Consider the following 26,710-nt stretch of genomic DNA (forward strand, 5'->3'; position numbering starts at 1 on the left):
TTGTTCTTTTTAATCTTTTCAAGTGTGCAAAGCTTGAATTTGTTATCTAATAGTTGAAAGTAATTGTATGCTGACTATAAACCAGTAGGTACCATACTTCTTTCCTTCCTGAGTTCACAGAACAGTCTGTGATCTCACCTCTTTAACTGCCTGCCTCATTGACTTTCTGAGAAACTAATCTGAAAAGCTAATTCAGAGTCCTTCCTGGCTTTGGTCTGCTAGATGGTGGTGGGGGCAGGGCAGGAGCTCCGATGTCTTCCTGCCCCAGCTTCCAGTGGTGGCTCAGGAGCTACACGCTCCAACACAGTAGCCACTGGCCACAGGTGGCTTTTGAGCCCTTGATGTCTGGTTGGTCCAAACTGAGATGTGCTGTTAAGTATAAAATGCACACCAGATTTCAGAGCCTTAGTATGAAAAAAATGAATATAAGATGTTTCACTTAGTTCTATACTTCTTTCATATTGAAGTAAGATGTTTAATTTATGGGTTAAATGAAACATGAAAAAAAATTTCATTTCTTTTTACTTTTACTAATGTGGCTACTAGGAAATCTTGGATTACACACATAGCTTGCATTTTCTTTTTTTCTTTTTTTTTTTTTTTTAAGATTTTATTTATTTATTTGAGAGAGAGCAAGCATGAGCAGGGAGAGGAGCAAAGGGAGGGAGAGAGAGAAGCAGACTCTCTACTGAACAGGGAGCCCGATGTGGGGCTCAATCCCATAACCCTGGGATCATGACCTAAGCTGAAGGCAGATGCTTAATGACTGAGCCACCCAGGTGCTCCTTGCATTTTATTTCTATTCAACAATGTGTTCTATAGTCTTACAGAGACTCTTCTCTCCTGTCTCTACTTTTTTTTTCCTTGGAATGCCTGCCCTCTGGCTTTGTTTTCTTCAGATGCTTCCCAGAGCCTTTTTTGGAGGCTCTGTGGACTTTATATTCAGTTCAGCGGATCGAATTACAAGATGGAACCTGGGCACAGATCTCCATAATGAGCCTAAGGTGGTGGAATGACCCTGAGATTTGTTACCAGGGAACTAAACCTCTCTGAGGGCAGATCAGAAAGCCGGGAAGAAGAGGAAGGGTTGGGGGTGCCATCTAACCCCTCAGCTCCCAATGGGCTCTTTGACCTGAACACCAGTAGGCTGTACCCTCACTTGCCTTTGTCTCAAGAGAAGGCTTTAAGTGGTAGACCAGCCCTCCCCTGACCTTTTCTGCTTCATTTCTCTGCTTTATCTTCTTTCATTCTGTGATGGGTCTTGTTTTCTGGCCATCTTCATTGGCTTAATGGGGATTTTTTTGTTGTTTCCTGGCCCTTCCTCACCAGGATCTCCACCTTCAGTCCTCTCCACTCTACACCACTGCCCTGGGAGAGCCCCCGTCACTGGAAAAGGTCCAGCTCACCAAACCTGATTTCGGCCCAGCATTGGCCTTCTGTTTGCCCGGACATGACAACTTGACCGTCTTCACTAGCTAGACCTACCTTTTACCAGGCGAAGACTGTAATGGAGCCCTGTCAGGGCCAGGAGATCCCTGGTTCTGTTTGGTATTGTGGTAACCAGATGTCTATGAAGTGAATTTCTCTACAGCGCCCCAGGATGTAGATTTGATCTACCCTAGGATTCTGTTTACTGAGCCAGGTTCAGCTTTCTGTTTCCTCTTTCATCATTCATACCTTAAGTTCCTGCTGAATTGAGTGAATTCTGCAAATCTGATTAAATCTCAAACTGGGACTTTGGAAACTATAGAGCAACAGTCTCCTTGCCAGTAGGCTGATGTGTGATTTGTTGTTCTGTTTAGGTAGCTGTAAGTCAGGAGACTGAGGTTTCTGCCTTGGATGGCAAGAGCTGAAGGTGTCTACAAGGTTACCATGGGCAGGCAGAGGGGCAAAATCACTGATTTTTGTTGGAGTCACAGGCTCGGAAGAGACGAGCTGTGAGTAAAACAGGACGGACGTGGATTAGGTTTGAGCAGATGAAACATAACACCAATTCCAAGCTTTCTTCCAGCTCGGCAGTCATGCCTGCAAGACATGGACTCATGAAGTAGACGGGCAGTTCTCTTTCTAGTTCTTGCGGGTGAAGGATCAGTGCAAAGAAAGTCTCGGTTTTGTGCTACTATGTCTTTAACACCCTCACATGCTTCTGTGAACAAACAGGTCTCAGACCTTGGATCTTCCCAGGCAGTGCTGTTGAGGTGGGATAAAATAGCAGGGTTTTATTTCCAGTGAATTAACTTTGGTGTTGCTTTCTATTTATTAAAAATGATAGGCAAAATAGAATTTCCTTAAAAATTAGTCTGAGTTTTAAAAATAGTCCATTTATGGGGACTAAGGGAGTATAGTTGCTGTGATGGGCATGGGTAACATACAGAATTGCTGAGTCGTAGTGTCTCCCTGAAACAAATATAACATTGTGTGTTAACTATACTGCAACTGAAACAAATGAAAAAACAAAAATAAATAAAACAGTCCACCTAAAGCACAAATTAAAGCAAATAAAGCACAGGTAGGACTCAATTATGGCCAAAAAAATATATGTGAACATGTTGCCCAAGTGACATTTAGAAAACATTGTCCTAAAGGAGAAAGGTACAGAGAAGACCAACATCCTAGAGTTCTGGATTTAAAACTATCCCGTCATCAATTTCTTTTGTTCATTTACTATAAATTACAATAGTATTTTCAGAGAAAACTGTCTCTTTCTTTTTTTTTTCTTCCAATTTTGCAGATTCCAGAAAGAAATTGGAAATTGAAGATTTCAGAAGAGGAAGTTGTTTTAAAATATTTTGATTTACTCCAAAGAATAACACTGAAAAGTTAAAAAGGTATCATTAACCTTAATTTAAATTTAATGTTATCACTGGTAGCCCTTCAGGGAACCAGTTTTCTAAAGCTTTGGATTCTAAAATAGGTCATATAATTGACCCCAGTGGAAAAGGCTGAATTCACATCTAAGAGGCTAAAACATATGTCTAGTAGTAGTAACTAACTAGTCATTTCCATTCCTGAAACTTCTTTCCAGTAAGGATGTCTTGCCTTCTTCTTGTTTAGAATGTTAAATTGTATTGTCTCTTGCTTGGTCACTCAGGTTATAAAAGGAAAGTAATTGTGTGGGGTCCCACTGAGAAATTTCTGTAAGGCTTGCAATGTTTAGCAATGGATAGATTTAAAAAGGGAAAAATGGATGTGTGCAAAAGATCAGGAGACTCATGTGTGACTTGGGGGGGGGGGAATTCCAGAGCCTGTGGACTTGACTATTAACAGATGTGGGCTTGTAAGAGCTAATGACAGTAATGACACTGACAGGGTTTAGAAGCCTGTCATTTTGGGGGCAGTGGGGCTCAACAGAAAGGTTTAAAAACACTTCTCTCTGGGGTGTGTGAATTTTCCTACCAAAATGAGGGACAAAGTGGTCAGTTCGAGGCCTTTCTACTTCCAAGAGAATGACCCATTTTATATACATAAGGATGAGTGGAGAAGTGGCTGAAGGATCTTAATGGTACAAGAAAGGAAATCAGTACGATTTGGGGCTTGTGCAGGTGAACGCAAGTTAGTTTTTAATACCCAAATAAAATGGCCTGGGTCCCAGTTTCTCCCTAGACAGGAAGTTCAACAGGTACATGAGGTTTTCAAGGATTTCCAGGAAGATGGCTTTTCCTGATCATCTGCCACTTGGAAGCCCACATCCTCTTCCCTCTTGTCCTGCTTCACTCCACACGTGGCATTGTTCCTCCTAAATTCCCCAGGATCTAAGTATATGGCAGACTTTGCTGGAGGTGTGAGGATAGCTGTGAGGGGTATAGGGCAGCTCCAGCACAACCCGGAATGGGCAAGAGTGACAGAAACGTCCCTGTTCCCAGGTTCCTGGGCTCTGGCTACCACAGGAGACTTCTTGCTGAACTGTCCCCCCTCCTCAGGCCATTTTGGGCTCAGACCCTCTCTCCCACCAAGCCTCAATTCCCCCACAACCAACCGTGGTTTTCTTGCTCCCAATTTTGGATGCGCCTAATTTCTTTTTATGGAAGATAGTATACCTTTATTTCTATCCCAGGCTGGGATTAAGGCACACTTTTATTTTTTATTATTTAAAAGATAATAAGTTTTGCTGTATGAAAGGGTTGTCTACCTCTGGCCACCCTCCACCGTCCCTTGGCATGTAACCCACAAGCAGAAACAATTCAATTATGATTTTTTCTTTACTATGTTTCAGATCTCCATCTTTTTTAATATTAATTTTTTAAATTTTTTGTTTTAGAATGAACAAGGTGCACATGAGTGGGGGAGGGGAGAGGGAGAGTCTCAAGCAAACTCCATTGTAAGCGCAGAGCCCGAAGTGGGGCTCAATCTCACAATGGCGAGATCATGACCTGAGCTAAAGTCAAGAGTCTCATGCTTAACTGACTGAGCGATGGCAGCGCCCCTCAGATCACCATCTTCAGCATGACTCCTCCTGCTTGAAGTACAGAAATTCCAGGACCAAAGGGGGTGGGGGAGCTTTCCCATGGCGTTTGCTTCCTTGGTGATTTTGTTTGTCTCTTCAGGGGCAGCACTGAGAGCAAGGAGGGCATCCTGGCTCCTGATTGGCCTCTGCCAGGAAGACACCTATAGCCAAAGATGAGTTTGGGCAAAGTAGTCGCTTGCTCCTTCAGCCATGGAAAAGCAGGGCCACAGTGAGGTGGGAATAATCTCATCTGAGTCTCACTCCCATGTTAAATTATTGAAAATCCACCGGGAACTTCTGGTCACCCACATCCGCAACACCCAGTGTCTGGTGGACAACTTGCTGAAGAATGACTACTTCTCTTCTGAAGATGCAGAGATTGTGGGTGCCTGCCCCACGCAGCCCGACAAGGTGCCGGTGATGGGAACTGGCCTTGGCAGGCTGTGTGTCTTGGTTGCTGGAAGGGGCTTCTCCCGGGGGGCCTGAGTGAAGACCTCTGGGTATTTAACACATTGGCGGGATTTCCCCCTGGGGTCATTTATAGGACAGACACCTGAGTCATCAACTTATGACACAATTACATATTCCCCTCTGCATTTGCGTGAACAGCAGACTCCGCTTACCTCGCTGCTCTCCTTGCTATGTGTATCACTTCCCAAGCCACTTGTTTTCAGTCCACTTTTGATTGGGAGGAGGGAAAAATTAAATGACCTTCGAACACTAGCAGTGATGTTCATTCAGTGCCTTTAAACTCCAGGAAGCTGCTCAAGGCTGGGTGAGACTCTGAGAACAGTTTGCCTCTGGCTTGGGAGCGAACACCTCCCAGGCTGGGTCCACAGTAAAGACTTTTGCACCCACCACTGTGGGACTCCCTAACAGCCCTTAGTTTCCTTTTAGCTTTGTGTCCTCTCCTGAAAAATAGAATTGGCAAGACCCAAACCTCTTTGGCTGGAGGGGTGACAGAACTTGTCTGTAATGTGATCTGCCAGCCTCCGGGGAAACTAGAGGGTTTCTGGGGTGTGGGGGGAGCATAGTAGCTGACTTGTATGATTTTTTTTTCCCCTGCATTTTTAATAATACAAAAAGTCCTTTTTAGGGTCTAACTTACATCATGGGGGCCTGTTAGTCCTTTGCTGTGTGGCCCAGCACGCCCCCCCACCTCATTCCACCTGTGTAGTAACTGTCTCAAGCAGCACTCATTTTCGGCCAGTGGTAGTGTTGGCTCAAGAGGGACAGGAGACCAGAGAATTCCAGGGGTGGACACAGCTCTCATTTGTGAGTCTGACCTCATTACTTGGAGGTTCATGGAAGCCTCCAGCTTCTTAGAGCTGTGTGGTTTAATTTCCTACTATGGGGGGAGTCTCCCTCACAGTTCTAGGCCCTTCAACAGGTAGCATCTCACACCTCTAAGGGGACAGTCAAGCTTGAGGATGTTGTAGGAACTTGGAGCCCTGCATGTGAGCCTTTCTGGTGGGGGACTCCCCAGGCACTTGCTCACCCCCTCATGCTTATGTCACCACTAGGTCCGCAAAATTCTGGACCTGGCACAGAGCAAGGGCGAGGAGGTGTCTGAGTTCCTCCTCTACGTGCTCCAGCAACTCACAGATGCTTACGTGGATCTCAGGCCTTGGCTGTCGGAGACTGGCTTTTCCCCCTCGGAGCTCATTCAGAGCAAAGTTGTCATCAACACCGACCCAGGTATGAGTCCACTCCCCCAGGGTAGGACTGCAGACACCAGGCCAGCAAAGCCCTGGGGTTTGGAAATGCTGTGGTGTGTGGGCTCAGTGGGACATGAAGGCATGGTCCACCATGGTTGGCTCTGCCCCCCACGTCGGGCAGTGGGCCCAGGTGCTATGTTCCCTGTCATCCAAGTGCCGCCGGGGGACTGTGCTGAACTGACCACAAGTAGTTGGTCTTAGAGGCTTGTGGAAGTGTGGGAATGGCCTTTCTTCTGACTTTCAGCTTTCTTCTGACATTCTTTCCCTTTTGGACACATAGAGACTTTAAATATATATATATATTTAATTAATTTATTTATTTGACACAGAGAGATCACAAGGAGGCAGAGAGGCAGGCAGAGAGAGAGGAGGAAGTAGGCTCCCTGCCGAGCAGAGAACCCGATGCGGGACTCGATCCCAGGACCCTGAGATCATGACCTAAGCCGAAGGCAGAGGCTTAACCCACTGAGCCACCCAGGCGCCCACATAGAGACATTTTAATGGTGGCACGAATTCCTTTCAAAAATCTTTCCGGGGCACCTGGGTGGCTCAGTGGGTTAAAACCTCTGCCTTCGGCTCAGGTCATGATCTCAGGGTCCTGGGATTGAGCCCCACATCGGGATCTCTGCTCAGCAGGGAGCCTCCTCCCCCTACCCCCTGTCTGCCTCTCTGCCTACATGTGATCTCTGTCTGTCAAAGAAATAAATAAAATCTTTAAAAAAAAAAATCTTTCCAAAATTTATCCTAGGCAAAGTATTCTTCTCTCCCCCTAGTGGCCAGTCCAAGAGCCAGCGAAAAACCAATATGAAGCCAGTCCCAAAACCAGTAGCCAAAAGTGGCCATTTCCAAAGCACAGTGGGACTGCATCAGCTAATTGATTCATTCAACAAGTATTGATCGTATCCCCACCACGTGCCAAGACACTGTGCTAGATGCCAGGGGTATGATGGGGAAAAGACCAGATATGGTTCCAGCTCTCAGGGAGCTCGGAGGCTGGTACAGGGGTCCCAGCTGTAGGCGGTCATACAAATGTGTGATTGCACATGGTGACAAGGACGAGAGCAGTTCAGGCTGCTGTGAGCGCATGCAATTGGGGCCATGATCTGGTCTGGGGACTGGGGAGCCTTCTTTGCATGTCTCTGTGCTCACTAGTTTGAGACATTTGTTGGCTGTATAATACCCAGCACCAAGGACCCTAACTCCAGTGTTTAAAGAATCCAGTGTGACCTTGAACACAGAAACAGAGGACAGTGTCCCAGACTATCAGGGGCATGTTTGGGGGAAACCAGGCCAACCAGCAGGTCAGGGCCCAGCCCTTCTGCGGCCGGGCTGTGGATACCTGTGATACCTGTGATACCTGTGGCCACTGTTAGCTTCTTACTCTTCCTGCCCCTTCCCACTTCCTTCTGCTTTCTTCCCCAGGAGCAAAGGAAAATGCTTCTGCCTGTGATCATTCTTTCAAAAGATCTCTCCACTGGTTCCTTTAGCCAACTACTTTAGTAGCTTTTAAAGTATAAGTCACTCTACAGAGCTAGATGTGAACTACATCTTGTGTGATTCTATTTATAAAAAACAGCAGAAAGGCAAATTAATAGAGCTAGAAAGCAGATTGGCCATTGCCTAGGGCCAGGGGCAGAGATTCGCTAGAATTGGGCTTAGGATGGAGGGGTTTTAGAACTGGAGCGTAGTAACGTTTGCATAACTTTGTAAATTTACTAAAAACCATTGAGCAGTACACAATGCCTATTGTAAAATATGTGCATTTATGATATGTAAATTATGTCTTACTAAAGATGTAAAAGATAAAATTCACAAATATTAAGCAGACCACCAAGTTGGACTGAGTTGATGGAAAGAGGTTATAGGTGAATTTGGAAATGGGCATGTGTGTCTCATTTTTGTTAAGTGGATTATAATCCAAATCCCAGAAGTATTTTAAAGGAATTTATGGAACAGCCTTTGGTCTGGGGAAGGATGGCCTCCGTCTAGTATAAGCCCAGACTCTAGCTCAGGTTTGCTGAGCTCCCTGCCCATGTGAGCGTGTCACCTGTCTGCTCCCCTGTGAGCAGGTGCTAAGTCAGTGACCCCCAGGTGTCCGCTGGGGACCTGGGGCTGACGTGCTCTGCGCCGTTGAACAGGGCAGTTTTTCTCTTGGTTTACTCTCTTTGTGCTTTGGCCCGTCTCCTTTGTAATCCAGATTGACGTGGACCGTTGCGTCTTCTCACTCAAAGTTTTGGCATTTAGTGTGGAGACTTCCCCCTTGTTTTCAGAACAGTGTGATCAGCAAAAGAAAGTGAGAGCAATTTCTTCCTCAGCCACAGGAGTTTCCAGCGCCGGGCCGCCTCAGTCTCCAGAGCCTGCGGCTCTTGATCTGGGGGTGGTGAGTTCTAGCTCCATGCTAGCTGTACAGATAACCAAGAAGTCTCACTGAGAACTGGCTGTCTTCCCTCCCCCACCGCCCAGTGAGCAGGTACACGGAGAAGCAGCGACAGCAACTGGCCCGTGATTCCAAGTTCGTCCTGTGCTATGCCCAGAAGGAGGAGCTGCTGCTGGAGGAGACGTACAGCGACACCATCGTGGAGCTGGTGGGCTTCAGCAACGAGAGTCTGGGCCCGCTGGAGAGCCTGAGCTGCCTCCTGGACCACCGCACCGGGGTCCTCAGCGAGCAGGGCGAGACCATCTTCATCTGCGGGGACGCGGGCGTGGGCAAGTCCATGCTGCTGCAGCGGCTGCAGAGCCTGTGGGCCGCGGGGCGGCTGGACACCGAGTTCAAGTTCTTCTTCCACTTCCGCTGCCGCATGTTCAGCTGCTTCAAGGAGGGTGACACGCTGTGCCTGCGGGACCTGCTCTTCAAGCATTACTGCTACCCGGAGCAGGACCCCGAGGAGGTGTTCGCTTTCCTGCTGCGTTTCCCCCAGACGGCCCTCTTCACCTTCGACGGCCTGGACGAGCTGCACTCAGACTTTGATCTGAGCAGCGCATTGGACACCTGCTCCCCCTGGGAGCCCGCCCACCCCCTGGTCCTGCTGACCAACCTGCTCAGCGGGAAGCTGCTCAAGGGGGCAGGCAAGCTGCTCACGGCCCGCACCGGCGTGGAGATCCCGCGACAGCTACTCCGCAAGAAGGTACTCCTGCGGGGCTTCTCCCCTAGCCACCTGCGCGCCTACACGAAGAGGATGTTCCCGGAGCGCGCTGTGCAGGAGCACCTGCTGGCCCAGCTGGAGGCCAACCCCAACCTCTGCAGCCTGTGTGCCGTGCCCCTCTTCTGCTGGATCATCTTCCGCTGTTTCCAGCACTTCCACAGCATTTGGGAGGGCTCTGCGCAGCTGCCCGACTGCACGGTGACCCTGACAGATGTTTTCCTGCTGGTCACTGAGGTGCACCTGAACAGGACGCAGCCCACCAGCCTGGTGCAGCGGAACACGCGCGGCCAGACCGAGACCTTCCACGCCAGCCGGGGCACCTTGCGCTCGCTCGGGCAGGTGGCCCATGGTGGCATGGAGAAGAGCCTATTTGTGTTCCGCCAGGAGGAGGTGCAGGCAGCCGGGATGCAGGAGGGGGAGCTGCAGCTGGGCTTCTTGCGGGCCGTGCCAGAGCAGGGCCTGGGCGGGGACCAGCAGTCCTACGAGTTTTTCCACATCACCCTCCAGGCCTTTTTTACTGCCTTCTTTCTCGTGGTGGACGACAAGGTGGACACTGGGCAACTGCTCAGGTTTTTCCAGGAGTGGGCTCCAGGGGGTGCGGGAGCCGAATCCTGCTATCCCCCCTGTCTCCCCTTACCGTGCCTGAAGGGCAGTGGCCTGGCAGGGGAGGACCCCTTCAAGAATAAGGATCACTTTCAGTTCACTAACCTCTTCCTGTGCGGGCTGTTGTCTAAGGCCAAACAGAAACTCCTGCGGCACCTGGTGCCCGCCGCTGCCTTACGGAGAAAGCGCAAGGCCCTGTGGGCACACCTGTTTGCCAGCCTGCGGGCTCACCTGCAGAACCTGCCCCGCGTGAAGTCTGGGACCTTCAACCAGGTGCAGGCCATGCCCACCTTTGTCTGGATGCTGCGTTGCATCTACGAGACGCAGAGCGAGAAGGTGGGGCAACTGGCGGCCAAGGGCATCTGCGCCAACTACCTCAAGCTGACCTTCTGCAACGTGTGCTCGGCAGACTGCAGCGCCCTCTCTTTCGTCCTGCACCATCTCCGCAAGCGGCTTGCCCTTGACCTGGACAACAACAATCTCAACGACTACGGCGTGCGGGAGCTGCAGCCTTGCTTTAGCCGCCTCACCGTCATCAGGTGAGGACGAGGGGCCCAGGGAGTAGCTGGTGGGGCTGGGGCGGGCCAGACTCCGGAGATGCCAGAACCAGCCTTTCAGGGGTAGGAGCTCCTGATTTACCCTGGCACTCATGACCATGGGTCTTGGAACACCCAGACCTCTTCTGTTTCAGCGTGACAGAGGGCAAAGAGCACAACTTCCATGGCAGGCAGCCCCGTCTGGGTGTCCCTGAGTGAGTTGCTTAATCTCTCTGATTTCCTCATCTGGAAAAGGGAGATGCTGGTAGCCTAGCAGTTACAGTGATAGCAACCAGCATTTATTGAGAATGGGTGAAGTACATTACAAATTTTACATGATTGACTCTTCCACACTATAAGGTGGGAGGTACTTTTCATTCTGGCAAATGAGAAAGTGGAGGTACAGAGATGGTCTCAAGGTCACACATCGGGGCCACGATGGAGCCAGATTCATAAAGATTTATGAGATTTATTGAGATTCATGAGAGGCTCAGAGATAGCCCGTAGATGGTTTTTGACACATGGGAGCTTTTGTGATTGCAGAAAAAGCAGACTCTGTGTGCTTATCAGCCTCGGTTACTTTCCATGATCAAAGCCAGCAGCTTGCCAGGGATCTTAGCACAGAAAGCTGACTCATGAGTGGTTTCTTGTGTGATGGTTTAGAGGAAAGTTAGGTCAGTCTGCTTTCTTCCGTTAACATTTCTTCTATAAAATACACCTTGTAAATCTCTATGAGGGTTTCAGATCTTGTAACTTGGCGCATGCATTCCTGAGGAGCGGAGGGGATTTGGAACTCGTCCTGGGTACCTGTTACCACCAGCGCCATGGTGTACATTATGTGGGAACACTGGGGTGCAGGGAGCGCGAGGCTGCCCTGGCCTGTTCTCTGTGCTCTCAGCCTGGGCATGCTCACACTCCAGGCACCCCCCCCACCCCCAGATGGGACACACCAGAATAGTACTTCTGCCCCAGGCAGCTGTCTTGGGGTGAAGTTTTCCTCCATACCAGTAAAGGAGAGAGCAGGAGGAAATGGGCAACCCCAGGGAAGCATTTTGAGCTCCCCAAGACCATCACTGAGGGTTAACTTTGAGAGTTAATGAATGCTTAGATCGGTTACAAGCTTGTTTCTCACGGAAAAGTCCAGAGGAGGGCAGTTCAGGGCTGCTGTGGTGCCTCCACGATCCTCAGGAGCCCAGGCTCTCTTCTGTGTTGCTACGGCCCTAATGGCCTCACTGTTTGATTTCCACCTCTTGGCCCAAGATGGCTGCTCCATTTCTGGCTGTTCAGTCGACATACTAGCCACCAGGAAGAAGAAAGGGCAAAGAAGGATGCACCTCGTTCTTTTAAGAAGACCTCTCAACAATTGCTAATAAGACTTCTGCTTAGATTTCATGGGGTAGAACTTAATCCCACGTGCCCAGTTAAAGAAATGGGGGATTCTATTCTTAAAAAAGCATAGATATTGGAAGTGACTAGTAGCCTCTGGCACCCTGAGATGACCATGCAGTGTGTGTATGCCCTGTACACACCAAAGTGGGCACCATGGGAGGAGGGGTCCTGAGAATGTGACCTGATCATGTTGATGTGGCCTGAAAATCAAACTTTTACTTGTTCAGCCTTTCACTTACTACATAGAGGTCAGGTTGTGGGCCCAGTTTGGCCCAGGGCTTGTGTTTGTAAATAAAGTTTTATTGGAACACAGCCACACCCATTTGTTTACATATCGGCTGCTTCACACTGCAGAGTGGAGTAGTTGCAACAGAAACCACACAGCCCGCACACCTTAAAATATTTGCACTCTGGCCCTTTAGAGAGAAAGTTTGCTGACCCTTGGATTATCATCTCCCCCACCCCTGGTACCTCACTGTCATCCAGCCCTAAGCCTTACTCTATCCTTCAGCCTCACTTAAATGGTGGGGTGGAAGATTGAAAAAATCACGATAGTTTGTTCCATAGATTATTTGGTAGCTAAAAAAATTAGTATTTCATATTTTAGCCACATCAAAATATCCTGTTAGTATAGGGATCGTTCAGAACAATTCCAGTGAGTGGCTGTTCATTGCACAGGAAACAGCTGTCATCCTGAAAGCTCTCTTTTCCTGGCCCCTTCTGTGAACAGGCCTTCCAGATGGGGAGGCTGTCGGCATAGTGGGTGAGACCGTTCTGTGTTCCACCTTTTGAAGGGCAGACTATCTCTGGCCGCACCTGCAAGACGGGGGAAGTGTTCCCTCATCTTTAGAACAGCTCCATGGGGTTCCAAATGCCATGGCCCCTGCTGTGCAGTGAGAACCACAAAGAAGGCCTGGCTGACACAGAGGCCACCCACAAACGATGGGTGTTAGAGCTGGCTGGCCTCACGCATCCTTTATGTGTCCCTCGTGGCCCTTCTGTTGGGTCGGGGCTGTGCTGTAGCCTTGATGACCGGCAGGTTCTGGGCAGGTTTGTCAGCCCTACGAAGGTGGGGCTTTTAGGAGCTATTTGGCTGAGTGTTCTGGCCACCTTATCGGGGTGCTTATAGTTGGGAAAACTCCGGGACCTACAGGCTTCTGCATCCTTGTGACATTTTTGCTGCTACTTAGTGAGCAGCTGCGGTGATTTCTAACTTTCTTTGCTATTTCTTTTTTTTTTTTTTCCCCCAGACTCAGTGTAAACCAGATCACAGACAGTGGGGTGAAGGTGTTGTATGAAGAGCTAACCAAATACAAAATCCTGACCTTCTTAGGGTACGTATTCCTGGACAGTGCCAGGCCAGGGATGTAGCCGTAATTCAGAGGAGCGGGGAACTGCCATTCGTGGACGGTTGGGATGATGGCTGAGGCATCAGGAAGCTCCCCGATGGGCAGCCAGAAATCCTGGGTCCTGCTCTGGGCTCAGCTGGCAGCCCACTCTTTGAGCAAATCAGGAAATGGGGCAGAACTACAGCCTTTTCACTTGTGTATTGGGATCCTAATATAGGCAAATACTTTGAGTGGTGATTGGGAGTTGCTGAGGGAATAGCTGGGGATATGGTGGTGGTGTTTAAGGTTTATTTATTTTAGACAGAAAGTGAGCTGAGTAGAGGGAGGGGCAGAGGGAAGGAGAGACTCTTGAGCAGACTCCCTGCAGAGCATAGAGCTGGACTCTTGGGGCTTGATCCTGGGACCCTGAGATCGTGAGCTAAGCCAAAATCAGGAGTCAGATGCTTAAGCAAAGGGCCACCCAGGTGCCCCTGGGGATAGGTTTTATAAATGTTAGGTACAGGTTATGCATTAGATTATGGGCCCATGATCCCTCACCTAGAACCCGGCGGGCAAAACCATCAGAGTTCAGTGTACATGAACTGTGGGGTGATGATATGACCGGTGAGGTCCAGGGCACTATCCTGGTTTCAAATATTTTAATATTTCTGCAGTGAAAGTTCTGAGTATTCAAAGCAGCTAGGATAAAGACCACAAATGGTGCCAGAATGGTTGTGAAAAGCTTGGGGTTTTCAGAGCCTCTGGGATTTGGAGTGGAAGCGCTGGCGGGCCAGTCCAGCCGGCCTCTGGCCAGTCCTGGCAGAGATGCAGCCTGTCATCTGCCCCACAGGGCTTCCCTTCCTCCTTGGAGGAGTGGGGCCCCCAGAATCACACACTCCCAGGCTGCCTTTCGGCTCAGGAGCTTTGTGGGGGCTGTGGAACACTGGAAACCCATCTAGTTACCTCTTTCAGCTTCTCTCTGCCTTCTTGTTAATTGCTGTTGGGTGGCAAAATGACTAAGAGGGAGCTGTGAAGTTCCAGCATTCAAACCTCTTCCCCTCATGATGCTGCTTGTCATCTTGATGGAAAAACATCCACCACCTGCCGCCGGTTGCACCCTTGGGCACGCGGGCTTAGAAGGGATCTCGAGCTTGGAGGGATCGCAAGCTGTGATCCTAAGGCCCCTGTGAGGGAGGCGTGAGTCCTGCTCTTTATTACAGATGCAGGAGCAGAGGCTGGGCCATGGCAGAGCTGGTCTGAACCCCGCCTGTGAGACCCCAGGGCCCTGAACTGCTCTCTGGGTGTCCCTCCTCTCTCCTTTTAGCCCAGACCAGAAATCAGCAGCCAGCACGTGCCCACTTTAGAAATGGGCTCATTACGATGACACTGACACACGGGAATAAAAGGCACAGTATAAAGAATATAGTCAGTGATAATTCTTTTGTTTTAGTTTTTATTTCAATGAAAATATTTTAAAACTTGAATTCAGTTAATTAACATATGTTATTGGTTTCAGAGGTAGAGGTCAGTGATTCATCAATCTTACATAACACCCAGTGCTCATTACAGAATGTGCCCTCCTTAATGCCCATCACCCAGTTACCCCATCCCCCACCTCCCTCCACCCCAACAGCCCTCAGTTTATTTCCTCCACCCCAGCAGCAGGATTTTATTTCTTTTGATGGCTGCATAGTATTCCATTGTGTATATATACCACTTCTTCTTTATCCATTCATCTGTGGATGGACATCTAGGTTCTTTCCATAGTTTGGCTATTGTGGATATTGCTGCTATAAACATTCGGGTGCATGTGCCCCTTTGGATCACTATGTTTGTACCTTTGGGGTAAATACCCAGTAGTGTGATTGCTGGGTTGTGGGGTAGCTCCATTTTCAACTTTTTGAGGAAGCTCCATACTGTTTTCCAGAGTAGCTGCTCCAGCTTGCATTCCCACCAACAGTGTAGGAGGGTTCCCCCTAGTCAGTGACATTGAGAGAGCATCATCTGGTGACAGATGGTGGCTACACTTGTGGTGAACGTAGCATAACTTATTAACTTGTGGGATTCACTATGTTGTATACCTGAAATTAATGTAACACTGTGTCAACTATACTAAAAAAAAAAAAAAAGCCAAGATTGGGGTCCTGAATTCTCACGTGGTGCTTTCTCTCGAAGCCTGTACAACAACCAGATCACTGATGTGGGAGCCAGGTACATCGCCAGGATCCTGGACGAGTGCAAAGGCCTCACGCACCTCAAGTAAGTGGGGTGTGCAGCAGGTTATTCAGTAGCCCGTGTGTCACTCCTTTATTATCCAAAGTGTGCATGTCCCCATAAAGAGCGCTCACCCCAACGCTTGCCCAGAGCCACACCAGTCAGATGAAGAGGCCGGCGTGTGGAAGGTCAGCTGCACACATGGAGGAATCCTGGCTCCACGGGGAGGCTCAGGGTTCCACAGGGCCAGGTGAGGGTCTGGCTTCTGGTTCACGGACGGGGCCTTTCGGCTGTGTCCTCACACAGTGGAAAGGGAGGCATGGGAGCTCTGTGGGGCCTCTTATAAATCCCTCATCCCATTCACGACAGCTCTGGCCTCGTGACCTCATCGCCTCCAAGAGCCCTGCCTCCTATTACCATCTCCTGAGGGCTTAGGGTTTCAGCGTGTGGATTTTGGGAGGACACAAACATTCCGACACGGCACCCACCTAGTTGCTAGTATGAGCTTGGTCCTTGGCCCCGTCACACACATGCTCTGCCAGAGATGACCGGGCACTGGGCTCAGAGGAGCCCCTGGTGGTCCCCTGGTGAGGGGGATGCATACCTGGCCACTTGCAGCTGAGATGGGACCCTCCCCACTCTGCTGATGGAAATGAGTGACACTCTGAAGGCCATTTAAAGAACCACCCCAGGAAAGCTAGGCCCCTAAGTTTCGGCAGAGACAGCGACCACCTTCTGGAGAGGAGTCCGATGGCTCTCTCTCGGGCAGTGGGTCGCTCCTCGAGAAGAAGCCGGGGGCGTGGGCACTGTGGGTGAGAATCGGGGCAGAAAGGGCCCTGTGTGGGAAACGAGGGTGCTGACGGTGGAGTCCCCACACCACTGGGTGCTGACCCGTGCATGGCTCTGTCTGCAGACTGGGGGAGAACAAAATAACGAGTGAAGGAGGAAAGTGCCTGGCTGTGGCTGTGAAGAACAGCAAATCAATCTTCGAAATCGGGTGAGTGGAGGCAAACGCGCGCTCGTGTGTGCGTGCGTGTGTGTGTGTGTGTGTGTGTGTGTGTGTGTGTTACACATGCTGTTCTGTATATGAGCGTGCCAGATGCTGTTCATGGACATAAATATACCAAAAGTCCAAGGAGAGACTGCACCTTCCCTTGCACACGCTTTTATTGCATTAATATGGAATCTGTTATTCTCACCGCCAGCAAACAGAGGGAGCCATCTGGTCCTATGTGGGAACTTTCCACAGGCACACGGTCTTCTATTTGGCAATGTTCTATAGTCCCTGAAGGCTTTCTTTTTTTTTTTTTTTAAGATTATTTATTTGACGGAGAGAGCACAAACAGGGAGGAGGGCAGAGGCAGAGGAAGAAGCAGACTCCCTGCTAAGCAGGGAGCCTAATGTGAGTTTTGATTCCAGAACCCAGGGATCATGACCTGCACCGAACAAAAGTAGATGCTTAACTGACGGAGTTACCCAGGTGCTGAGGTCTTTTTTTTAATTTAGTTTTTTATTGTGGTAAAATACATGTAACAGTTACCGTCTTAACCATTTGTAGGGGTTCAGTTCAGGGATATTACATAGCCTCATTGTTGTGTGACCTTCACTTCCGTTCATCCCAAAGCTCTTTTCATCTTGCAAAAAAGCTCTCTACCCATTACACCCAGACACCCTCCTTCCCTCCCTCCAACCCCCTCCCGCCTCCCTCCGACGTTCTGTCCGGGTGGCTTTGACTTCCACGGGTACCTCACAGAAGTGGAGCCGTACAGTATTTGTGTCTCTGTGACTGGCTTACTTCGCTCGACCCGGGGTTCTCAAGGCTCATCCACATGGTCGCTTGTGTTGCAATTTCCTTTCTTCTTAAGTCTGAGTAGCAGTCCACTGTTTGGACGTGCCACATTTTGTCCGTCCATCTGTCAGTGGACACTTGGGTGGCTTCTGCATTTTGGCTCTCATGAGCCATGTTAGGAACATGGTTGTACAGAGGTCTCTTCGATTTCTTTTGGCTATATACCCAGAAGTGGAGTTGTTGGGTCAGCTGGTAATTCTGTTTTGAGGATGTGCCACCCTGTTTCCCACAGCCATGCACAAAGGTTCCAAATTGTCCCATCCTGGCCAACACTTGTTATTCTCTGTTCATTTGATAGTAACCATCCTAACAGATCTGGGGTGGTATCTCACTGAGGTTTGGATCCTGGAGCCTTCTTAAACCTTTTTATATTGTTATAATTTTTATATGATTATAAAAGAAACACAGATAATTTTATCTGTAAACTATGAAAAATATGCTAAAGATCATCTCAGAAATATTGTCAACATTTGAGGTCAGCTAAACTTTCTTGCTCTCACATGCAGGTGTGTGCTCCTTTTTTTTTTTTTTAATATAGCAAAGGTCAAAATGTATGTAAAGAATTTTACCTTTCATTAATTATTTTTATTAACATATAATGTATTATTTGCAGGGGTACAGGTCTGTGAATTGTCAGGCTTAAATATTTCACAGCACTCACCATAGCACATACCTTCCTCAATGCCCATAACCCAACCACCCTCTCCATACCTGCCTCCCCCCAGCAACCCTTGGTCTGTTTTGTAAGATTAAGAGTCTCTTATGGTTTGTCTCTCTCCCGATCCCATCTTGTTTCATTTTTTCCTTCCCTACCACCAAGCCCCCCACTTTGCCTCTCAAATTCCTTATATTAGGGAGATCATATGATAATTGTCTTTCTCTGATTGACTTACTTCGGTCAGCATAATACCCTCTAGTTCCATTGATGTCGTTGCAAATGGCAAGATTTTATTTCTTTTGATGGCTGCATAGTATTCCATTGTGTGTGTGTGTGTGTGTGTGTGTGTGTGTGTGTGTGTGTGGTGTGTGTGTATCACATCTTCTTTATCCATTCATCTGTTGATGGGCATCTAGGCTCTTTCCATAGTCTGGCTATTATGGACATTGCTATTATAAGCATTCGGGTGCACATGCCCCTTCGGATCATTACATTTGCATCTTTAGGGTAAATACCCAGTAGTGGGATTGCTGGATCGTAGGGTAGCTCTATTCTCAACTTTTTGAGGAACCTTCATACTGTTTTCCAGAGTGGCTGTACCAGCTCACATTCCCACCAACGGTGTAGGAGGGTTCCCCTTTCTCCATATCCTTTCCAACATCTGTTGTTTCCTGACTAATTTTAGCCATTCTGACTGGTGTGAGGTGGTATCTCACTGTGGTTTCGATTTGTATGTCCCTGATGCCAAGTGATGTTGAGCACTTTTTCATGTGTCTGTGGGCCATTTGAATGTCTTCTTTGCAGAAATGTCTGTTCACATTCTCTGCCCATTTCTTGATTGGATTATTTGTTCCTTGGGTGTTGAGTTTGATAAGTTCTTTATAGATTTTGGATACTAGCCCTTTATCTGATGTATTGTTTGCAAATATCTTCTCCCATTCTGTTGGTTGTCTTTTGGTTTTGTTGACTGTTTCCTTTGCTATGCAAAAGCTTTTGATCTTGATGATGTCCCAATAGTTCATTTTTGCCCTTGCTTCCCTTGCCTTTGGCGATGTTTCTAGGAAGAAGTTGCTACGGCTGAAGTTGAAGAGGTTACTGTCCGTCCGTGTTCTCTTCGAGGATTTTGATGTATTCCTGTCTCACATTGAGGTCTTTCATCTATTCTGAGTCTATCATTGTGTGTGGTGTAAGGAAATGTTTCATTCTTCTGCGTGTGGATGTCCAATTTTCCCAACACTATTTGTTGAAGAGACAACATTCTTTTTTCCATCGGACATTTTTTCCTGCCTTTTTCTTTTCTTTTTTTCCATTGGACATTCTTTCCTGCTTTGTTGAAGATTAGTTGACCATAGAGTTGAAGATCTATTTCTGGGCTCTCTATTCTGTTCCACTGATCTATGTGTCTCTTTTTGTGCCAGTACCATACTGTCTTGATGATGACAGCTTTGTAATAGAGCTTGAAGTCTGGAATTGTGATGTCAGGCTCTCTTTTTCAACATTCTTCTGCCTATTTGGGGTCTTTTCTATTACCAAATAAATTTTAAGATTATTTGTTCTATTTCTTGGAAAAAAAAATTGATGGTATTTTGATAGGCATTGCTTTAAATGTGTAGATTGCTTTAGGTAGCATGCACATTTTCACAATATTTGTTCTTCCAATCCATGAGAATGGAACATTTTCCCATTTCTTTGTGTTTTCCTCAATTTCTTTCTTTATAGAAAGTACTTTAAAGCTTTCTGAGTACAGATTCTTTCCCTCTTTGGTTAGGTTTATTCCTAGGTATCTTATGGTTTTGGGTGCAATTGTAAATAGGATTGACTACTTAATTTCTCTTTCTTCTGTCTTGCTGTTGGTGTATAGTAATGCAACTGATTACTGTGCATTGATTTTATATCCTGACACTTCACTGAATTCCTGTATGAGTTCTAGCAGTTTTGGAGTGGAGTCTTCTGGGTTTTCCACATATAGTATCATATCATCTGCAAAGAGTGATAGTTTGACTTCTTCTTTGCTGATTTGGATGCCTTTAATTTCTTTTTGTTGTTTGATTGCTGAGGCTAGGATTTCCAGTACTATGTTGAATAGCAGTGGTGATAGTGGACATCCATACCATGTTCCTGACCTTAGGGGAAAATCTGTTTTTCCCCGTTGAAAATGATACTTGCTGTGGGTTTTCATAGATGGCTTTGATGATATTGATTGCTATCCCTACACTTTGAAGAGTTTTGATCAAGAAAGGATGCTGCACTTTGTCAAATGCTTTTTTAGCATCTATTGAGAGTATCATATAGTTCTTGTTCTTTCTTTTATTGATGTGTTGTATCACATTGATTGATTTGCGGATGTTGAACCAACCTTGCAGCCCAGGAATAAATCTCACTCGGTCATGGTGAATAATTATTTTAATGTACCGTTGGATCCTATTGGCTAGTATTTTGGTGAGAATTTTCGCATCTGTGTTCATAAAGGATAGTCTGTAATTCTCTTTTTTGATGGGATCCTTGTCTGGTTTTGGGATCAAGGTAATGCTGGCCTCATAAAATGAGTTTGGAAGTTTTCCTTCCATTTGTATTTTTTGGAACAATTTCAAGAGAATAGGTATTAATTCTTCCTCAAATGTTTGATGGAATTCCCCCTGGGAAGCTGTCTGGCCCTGGGCTCTTGTTGGGAGATTTTTGATGACTGCTTCAATCTCTTACTGGTTATAGGTATGTTCAGGTTTTCTATTTCATCTGGCTCAGTTTTGGTAGTTTTTATGTCTCTAGGAATGCATCCATTTCTTCCAGATTGTCAAATTTGCTGGCGTATAGTTGCTCATAAATGTTCTTATAATTGTTTGTATTCCTTTGGTGTTGGTTGTGATCTCTCTTCTTTCATTCATGATTTTATTTATTTGCGTCCTTTCTCTTTTCTTTTTGATAAGTCTAGCCAGGGGTTTATCAATCTTAATTCTTTTGAAGAACCAGTTCCTAGTTTCATTGATCTGTTCTACTGTTCTTTGGGTTTCTATTTCTTTGATTTCTGCTCTGATCTTTATTATCTCTATTCTCCTGCTGGGTTTAGGCTTTCATTGGTATTCTCTCTCCAGCTCCCTTAGGTGTAGGGTCAGGTTGTGTACTGGAGACCTTTCTTGTTTCTTGAGAAAGGCTTGTATTGCTATATACTTTCCTCTCAGGGCCACTCTTGCTGTGTCCCACAGATTTTCAACATTTGTGTTTTCATTTTCATGTGTTTCCATGAATTTTTTCAATTCTCTAATTTCCTTGTTGACCCATTCATTCTTTAGTAGGATGCTCATTAGCCTCCATGATTTGGGTTCTTTCCAACTTTCCTCTTGTGATTGAGTTCTAGCTTCAGAGCATTGTGATCTGAAAATATGCAGGGAATGATCCCAATCTTTTGTTACCAGTTGAGACCCGATTTGTGACCCAGGATGTGATCTTTTCTGGAGAATATTCCATATGCACTAAAGAATTTGTATTCTGTTGCTTTGGGATGGAATGTTCTGAATATATCTGTGATGTCCATCTGGTCCCGTGTGTCATTTAAGGCCTTTATTTCCTTTTTGATCTTTTGCTTGGATGAAATGTCCATTTCAGTGAGGGGGCTGTTAAAGTCCCCCTACTATTATTGTATTATTGTCGATGTGTTTCTTTGATTTTGTTGTTAGTTGGTTTATATAGTTGGCTGCTCGCGTGTTAGGGGCATAGATATTTAAAATTGTTAGATTTTCTTGTTGGACAGACCCTTTAAGTATGATATAGTCTCCTTCCTCATCTCTTATTATAGTCTTTGGTTTAAAATCTAATTTATCTGATATAAGGATTGCCACCCCAGTTTTCTTTGGATGTCCATTAGCATGGGAAATTGTTTTCCACCTCCTCACTTTAAGTCTGGAGATGTCTTTGGGTCTAAAATGAGTTTCTTGTAGACAGCATATTGATGGATTTTGGTTTTTAAAATCCATTCTGATACTCTGTGTCTTTTGATTGGGGCATTTAGCCCATTTACATTCAGAATAACTACTGAAAGATACTAATTTAGTGCCATTATACTCCCTGTACAGTGACTGTTACTCTATATTGTCTCCGTTCCTTTCTGGTCTATTACTTTTAGGCTCTCTCTTTGTTTAGAGGACCCCTTTCAATATTTCCTATAGGACTGGTTTGGTGTTTGCAAATTCTTTTAATTTTTGTTTGTCCTGGAAGCTTTTTATCTCTCCTTCTATTTTCAATGATAGCCTAGCTGGATATAGTACTCTTGGCTGCATATTTTTCTCATTTAGTGCTCTGAATGTATCATGCCAGTTCTTTCTGGCCTGCCAGGTCTCTGTGGATAAGTATGCTGCCAATCTAACATTTCTACCACTGTATGTTAACAGACCTCTTCTCCTGAGCCGCTCTCAGGATTTTCTCTTTGTTTTATTATTAGATGATGGGGTGTGGACCTATTTTTATTGATTTTGAGGAGAGTTCTCTGTGCCTCCTAGATTTTGATGCTTGTTCCCTTTGCCGTATTAGGGAAATTCTCTGTAATAATTCTCTCCAATATACCTTCTGCCCCATCTCTCTTTCTTCTTCTTCTGGAATCCCAATTATTCTAATATTGTTTCATCTTATGGTATCACTTACATCTTAAATTCTCCATTCATGATCCAGTAGCTGTTTGTCTCATTCTGCTCAGCTTCTTTATTCTCTGCATTTGGTCTTCTATATCTCTAATTCTTTCTTCTGCCTCTTTTATCCCAGCAGTAAAAGCCTCCATTTTTTATTGCACCTCATTAATAGTTTTTGTTTGTTTGTTCCAAATGGGTTAGATTTTAGTTCTCTTATTTCTCCAGAAAAGGTTCCTCTAATAATTTTACCCTTTTTCATTCAGTCTCTTATCACTAGTAGTTTTCCACTCTTTTAAAATTTGATACCATTCAGTTGTATAAGACACATACTTTTCTTTTTTTATTTAAATTCCAATTAACATATAGTATTAGTTTCAGGAATAGAATTTAGTGGGTCATCACTTAAATCCAATACCCAGCACTCATCACAAGTGCCCTCCTTAATGCCTATCACCGATCCAGCCCACCCGCCCCAACTCCCTCCTATCCACCTCCTTCCAGCAAACTGAGGTTTGTTCTCTGTAGTTAAAAGACTGTTTCATGGCTTGCCTCTCTCCCCCTGCCCATGTTCATTTGTTTTGTTTCTTAAATTCCACATGAGTGAAATCATACGGTATTTGTCTTTCTCTGACTTATTTCATCTAGCATTATAGTCATTAGCTCCATCCACATTGTTGCAAATGACTAAGTTTCATTCTTTCTGATGGCTGAGTAATATTCCTGTGTGTGTGTGTGTGTGTGTGTGTGTGTGTACGTGTAAACACCACATCTTCTTTATCCATTCTTCAGTTGATGGACATTTGGGCTCTCTCCATAGTTTGGCCATTGTTGATAATGCTGCTATAAACATCGGGACACATGTATCCCTTTGAACCAGTATTTTGTATCCTTTGGATAAAAACCTAGTAGTGCAACTGCTGGATCAGAGGGTAGTTCCACTTCTAACTTTTTTTTTTTTTAAGATTTTATTTATTTAATGGGGCACCTGGGTGGCTCAGTGGGTTAAAGCCTCTGCCTTCAGCTCAGGTCATGTTCCCAGGGTCCTGGGATCGAGCCCCGCATTGGGCTCTCTGCTCAGCGGGGAGCCTGCTTCCTCCTCTCTCTCTCTGCCTACCTCTCTGCCTACCTGTGATCTCTGTCAAATAAATAAATAAAATCTTTAAAAAAAAAGATTTTATTTATTTAAAAAAATATATTTTTTTTATTTGACAGAGCACAAGCAGGGGGAGTGGCAGGCAAAGGGAGAGGGAGAAGCAGGCTCCCTGCAGAGCAGGGAGAGCCTAATATGGTCCTCGATCCCAGGATCCTGGGGTCATGACCTGAACCAAAGGCAGTGGCTTAACCAACTGAGCCACCCAGGTGCCCATATTTTTAACTTTTTGAGGAACCTCCACCCTGTTCTCCAGAGTGGCTGCACCAGCCTGCATTGCCACCAAGAGTTCAAGAGGGTTCCCCTTTCCCCACATCCTCCTCAAATACACATGCTTTTTATGCAAAACACTGAGAACTCATTGCAGGGCTCTAGTGTCTCCAATCTCCTGTTTCCCAGGAGGGATGGTAGGGATGGTGGTGGGTGGCTGATGCAGTGACAGCCTGTTGCCTAGGCAGTCCCAGGTCTGCTGTGCATGGGCCTGGCGCACAGTGCTCTCAGCCTAATAAGCTCTCAGCTGTCCCTTGCTGTAGGCCAGGCGCTCTTCTGAGTGTTTTGCATACAGTCACTAACTTAATCCCCACAACAGCTCTAGGAGAAAATGTTCTTATGAGCCCCATTTTACAGATGTAGGAGACAAAGTTCCAAGAGATAATGTAATTCACATAATCTTAAATCCAGATAAAATCCAGTTAAAATGGGAGCCTAGCGTCCTGCCTTGCAGAACCTTGCAGGTTATCTGCACTGGGGAGGGAGGGCATGGGGCTTCATCACTGCAGTTCCCCGCCCAGACCCCCAGACCACAACAGCCCACTAGCATGCTGGAGCAAGGGCCTCTTCACCTAAAAGCAGCATTGGTAGTGAGGGTTCTGAGGGTGCTTCCTGATCTTTGCTTCTTGGAAGATTGACCATGTCCTCACGAATGTCTTGGACCCCTGCAGAGGATCAAATGGATGCTGGCGATCGGCACCCCTACAAGCTCCCTTTTAGGCTGCCGCCAACCCATATCCTCTGTGGGGGCATTTCTGGGACAGTCATGTGCTCAGGCCCTTTGACAGCTCTCTGAAAGCCCACGGGGATCTTAGTCTTCTAATTGGGCAACTACCTGATGGGCTTCTGTTCCCAAGGCTTCTGCTTCTCTTATCCCTACATTTCCCTTCGCATTTGAAACCTACAGCAGCTTCAGTAAGGGTCTTCTGTGGGAATCTTCTCCAGGCCAGAGCTCCCGGGACAGAGCAAAGACCTCTGCCTGGGACTATACAGCAAGTGTGGTGACCGGCAGAAAGTCAGGGGTGTGCACGAGCTCACATTCACGGTCTTGCCTCTTCCCTCAGGATGTGGGGCAACAGAATTGGTGACGAAGGAGCAAAGGCCTTCGCAGAGGCTCTGAGGAACCACCCCAGTCTGACCAACCTCAGGTAACTCCTGCTTTCTGGGACCTGCTGGCCCCGGGGTCCAACCTGGGCAGTCCGCGTGCCTCTTGCTTTGCCAGCAGGAGGGGTCACGGGGAGGAAGATGGTTGGCTTTCTGAATGAAGAAGGTATTTGTGTCTGTGATTTTTCTTAAATCACAGGCATAGCACATTATTATTCAGCTCGGCTACTTGTCATGTGTACACAGCAATGTAACTGCCGCCACTTGGATTGAGACCGAGGACTTTGCCAGCCTCTCAGTGGTCTCTCCAGGCTCTTTGGCAGTGGGGAAATGGGTGAGGGATTCTCAAGTCCACATAACCTTCCTCCTTCCCAAGATCGTGCTGAGACACAGGGAAACCTTCATCTCTGTGAAGACCTACTCCTCCCTGGCCTTCTTTCAGTCCTCTGGCCAAGTCTCAGAGCCTCGGGTGTCTCCCTAATGCCCGGGTTCTTCCCAACACCGAGAAAGAAATCCCAGATAGTGGGGGCAATAGCAGTTTCTTCTTCAGGAGAACAGAGGACGCTTCTCCAGGTCTCACTCATGGGAAGAAGAGTCAGCCGCCTGAAGCAGAGCCCTCCCAGCCCCTGCTGTGCTTGGGACCCACTGGTTTCACTTCCTGTCTGACCTCTCCTTGAGCGGTCTTGTGCCAGTCCTCATGCTCAGAGTGTGGGCTCTGGAGCAACAAAGCTGAAGCCACTGCTGGCCAGGCTGAGCACTTCTGCTTCCTTCGTGGGCAGGGGCCACCTCCAGGCAGCATCTTCCGCGTGTTTCCGTTGCTGAAGCCAAAGCCATATGTAGACATGTCTGTAATGATTGACCCTACATGTTTTCCTTCCTAGTCTGGCATTCAACGGCATCTCCAGAGAAGGAGGAAAGAGCCTTGCACAGGCCCTGGAGCAGAACACCTCTCTGAGAATATTCTGGTAATAACCAGAGTCCTCTTGAAAGGTTGGGTCTCGGGGAATATTCCAAAGCCTGGAATCTTAACTGAAAAGCTGCCATTTAATTAAAAAGGTTCTAGGTCTTTCCTCAGTGTTGCATCAATAATTTAATTTCCTCCTAGAAGAAGAAGAAAAGAAAAAAAAAGCCATTCCTAACAGCACAGACAAGTACAGAGGGGGAAGCGGGCCCCAGGAGCTTGGGTTTGCCCTTCGCCTTCTTTGCCAACCTAGACCTCAGGAACACCCGAAGTCTGGTCATTCTGGCAGGATGATCCTCAGAGCACCTTCAGATAGCATTTGCAGAGTCCAGCTTTGATGCACTTGGCTCAGACTCTTCTCCCTTCCTCCCCGTGCAGCCCCATCACAGTCTGGCCCTTCATGGTCCGGCTCACCAGTCACCAGAAGCCCACATTCCTCACTCCTCTGTCCTCCAGGGGTAAAAATTTAGAATATGTTGCCTTCTGACAGGGCTTTTTAAATTTTGTTTTTGTCTTTCCTTTTGTCATTTACTCTTTTGTTTATTTGAACTTTTATTTACTTGCCAGTATCATAAATTCCTTATGGGTGAGGGAATTGTATTAGGGCTCAGGGCACCTGAGGTAATCAGCTTTCATTAATATTGACAATATCATCATTTTGAGAGTTCTACTAGACCTGCTGGCCAGTAAATACATTTTCAGTTCTTTTCCTCTAAAAATAAAATCT

General features: G+C 46.8%; 1 protein-coding gene across 5 annotated transcripts in view; it reads left to right on the top strand.

The window, feature by feature from the left end:
* Positions 1-26,710, top strand: part of NOD1 (nucleotide binding oligomerization domain containing 1) — a 68,972-nt gene that overhangs the window by 18,386 nt on the left and 23,876 nt on the right. For 2 of the 5 annotated variants that reach the window (XM_032305730.1, XM_032305731.1), the window contains exons 2-11: positions 1,803-1,937; positions 2,732-2,828; positions 4,545-4,855; positions 5,968-6,142; positions 8,626-10,447; positions 13,084-13,167; positions 15,337-15,420; positions 16,289-16,372; positions 24,983-25,066; positions 25,904-25,987. In XM_032305730.1, coding sequence (XP_032161621.1) covers positions 4,655-4,855; positions 5,968-6,142; positions 8,626-10,447; positions 13,084-13,167; positions 15,337-15,420; positions 16,289-16,372; positions 24,983-25,066; positions 25,904-25,987 — 2,618 coding nt within the window. In that variant the 5' untranslated portion in view covers positions 1,803-1,937; positions 2,732-2,828; positions 4,545-4,654. The remainder of the gene's footprint in view (positions 1-1,802; positions 1,938-2,731; positions 2,829-4,544; positions 4,856-5,967; positions 6,143-8,625; positions 10,448-13,083; positions 13,168-15,336; positions 15,421-16,288; positions 16,373-24,982; positions 25,067-25,903; positions 25,988-26,710) is intronic. The other 3 variants (XM_032305729.1, XM_032305732.1, XM_032305733.1) reach the window with 2 other exon arrangements.

The sequence above is a fragment of the Mustela erminea genome, chromosome 11 (genome assembly GCF_009829155.1).
Source record: "Mustela erminea isolate mMusErm1 chromosome 11, mMusErm1.Pri, whole genome shotgun sequence".
NCBI lineage: Eukaryota > Metazoa > Chordata > Mammalia > Carnivora > Mustelidae > Mustela > Mustela erminea.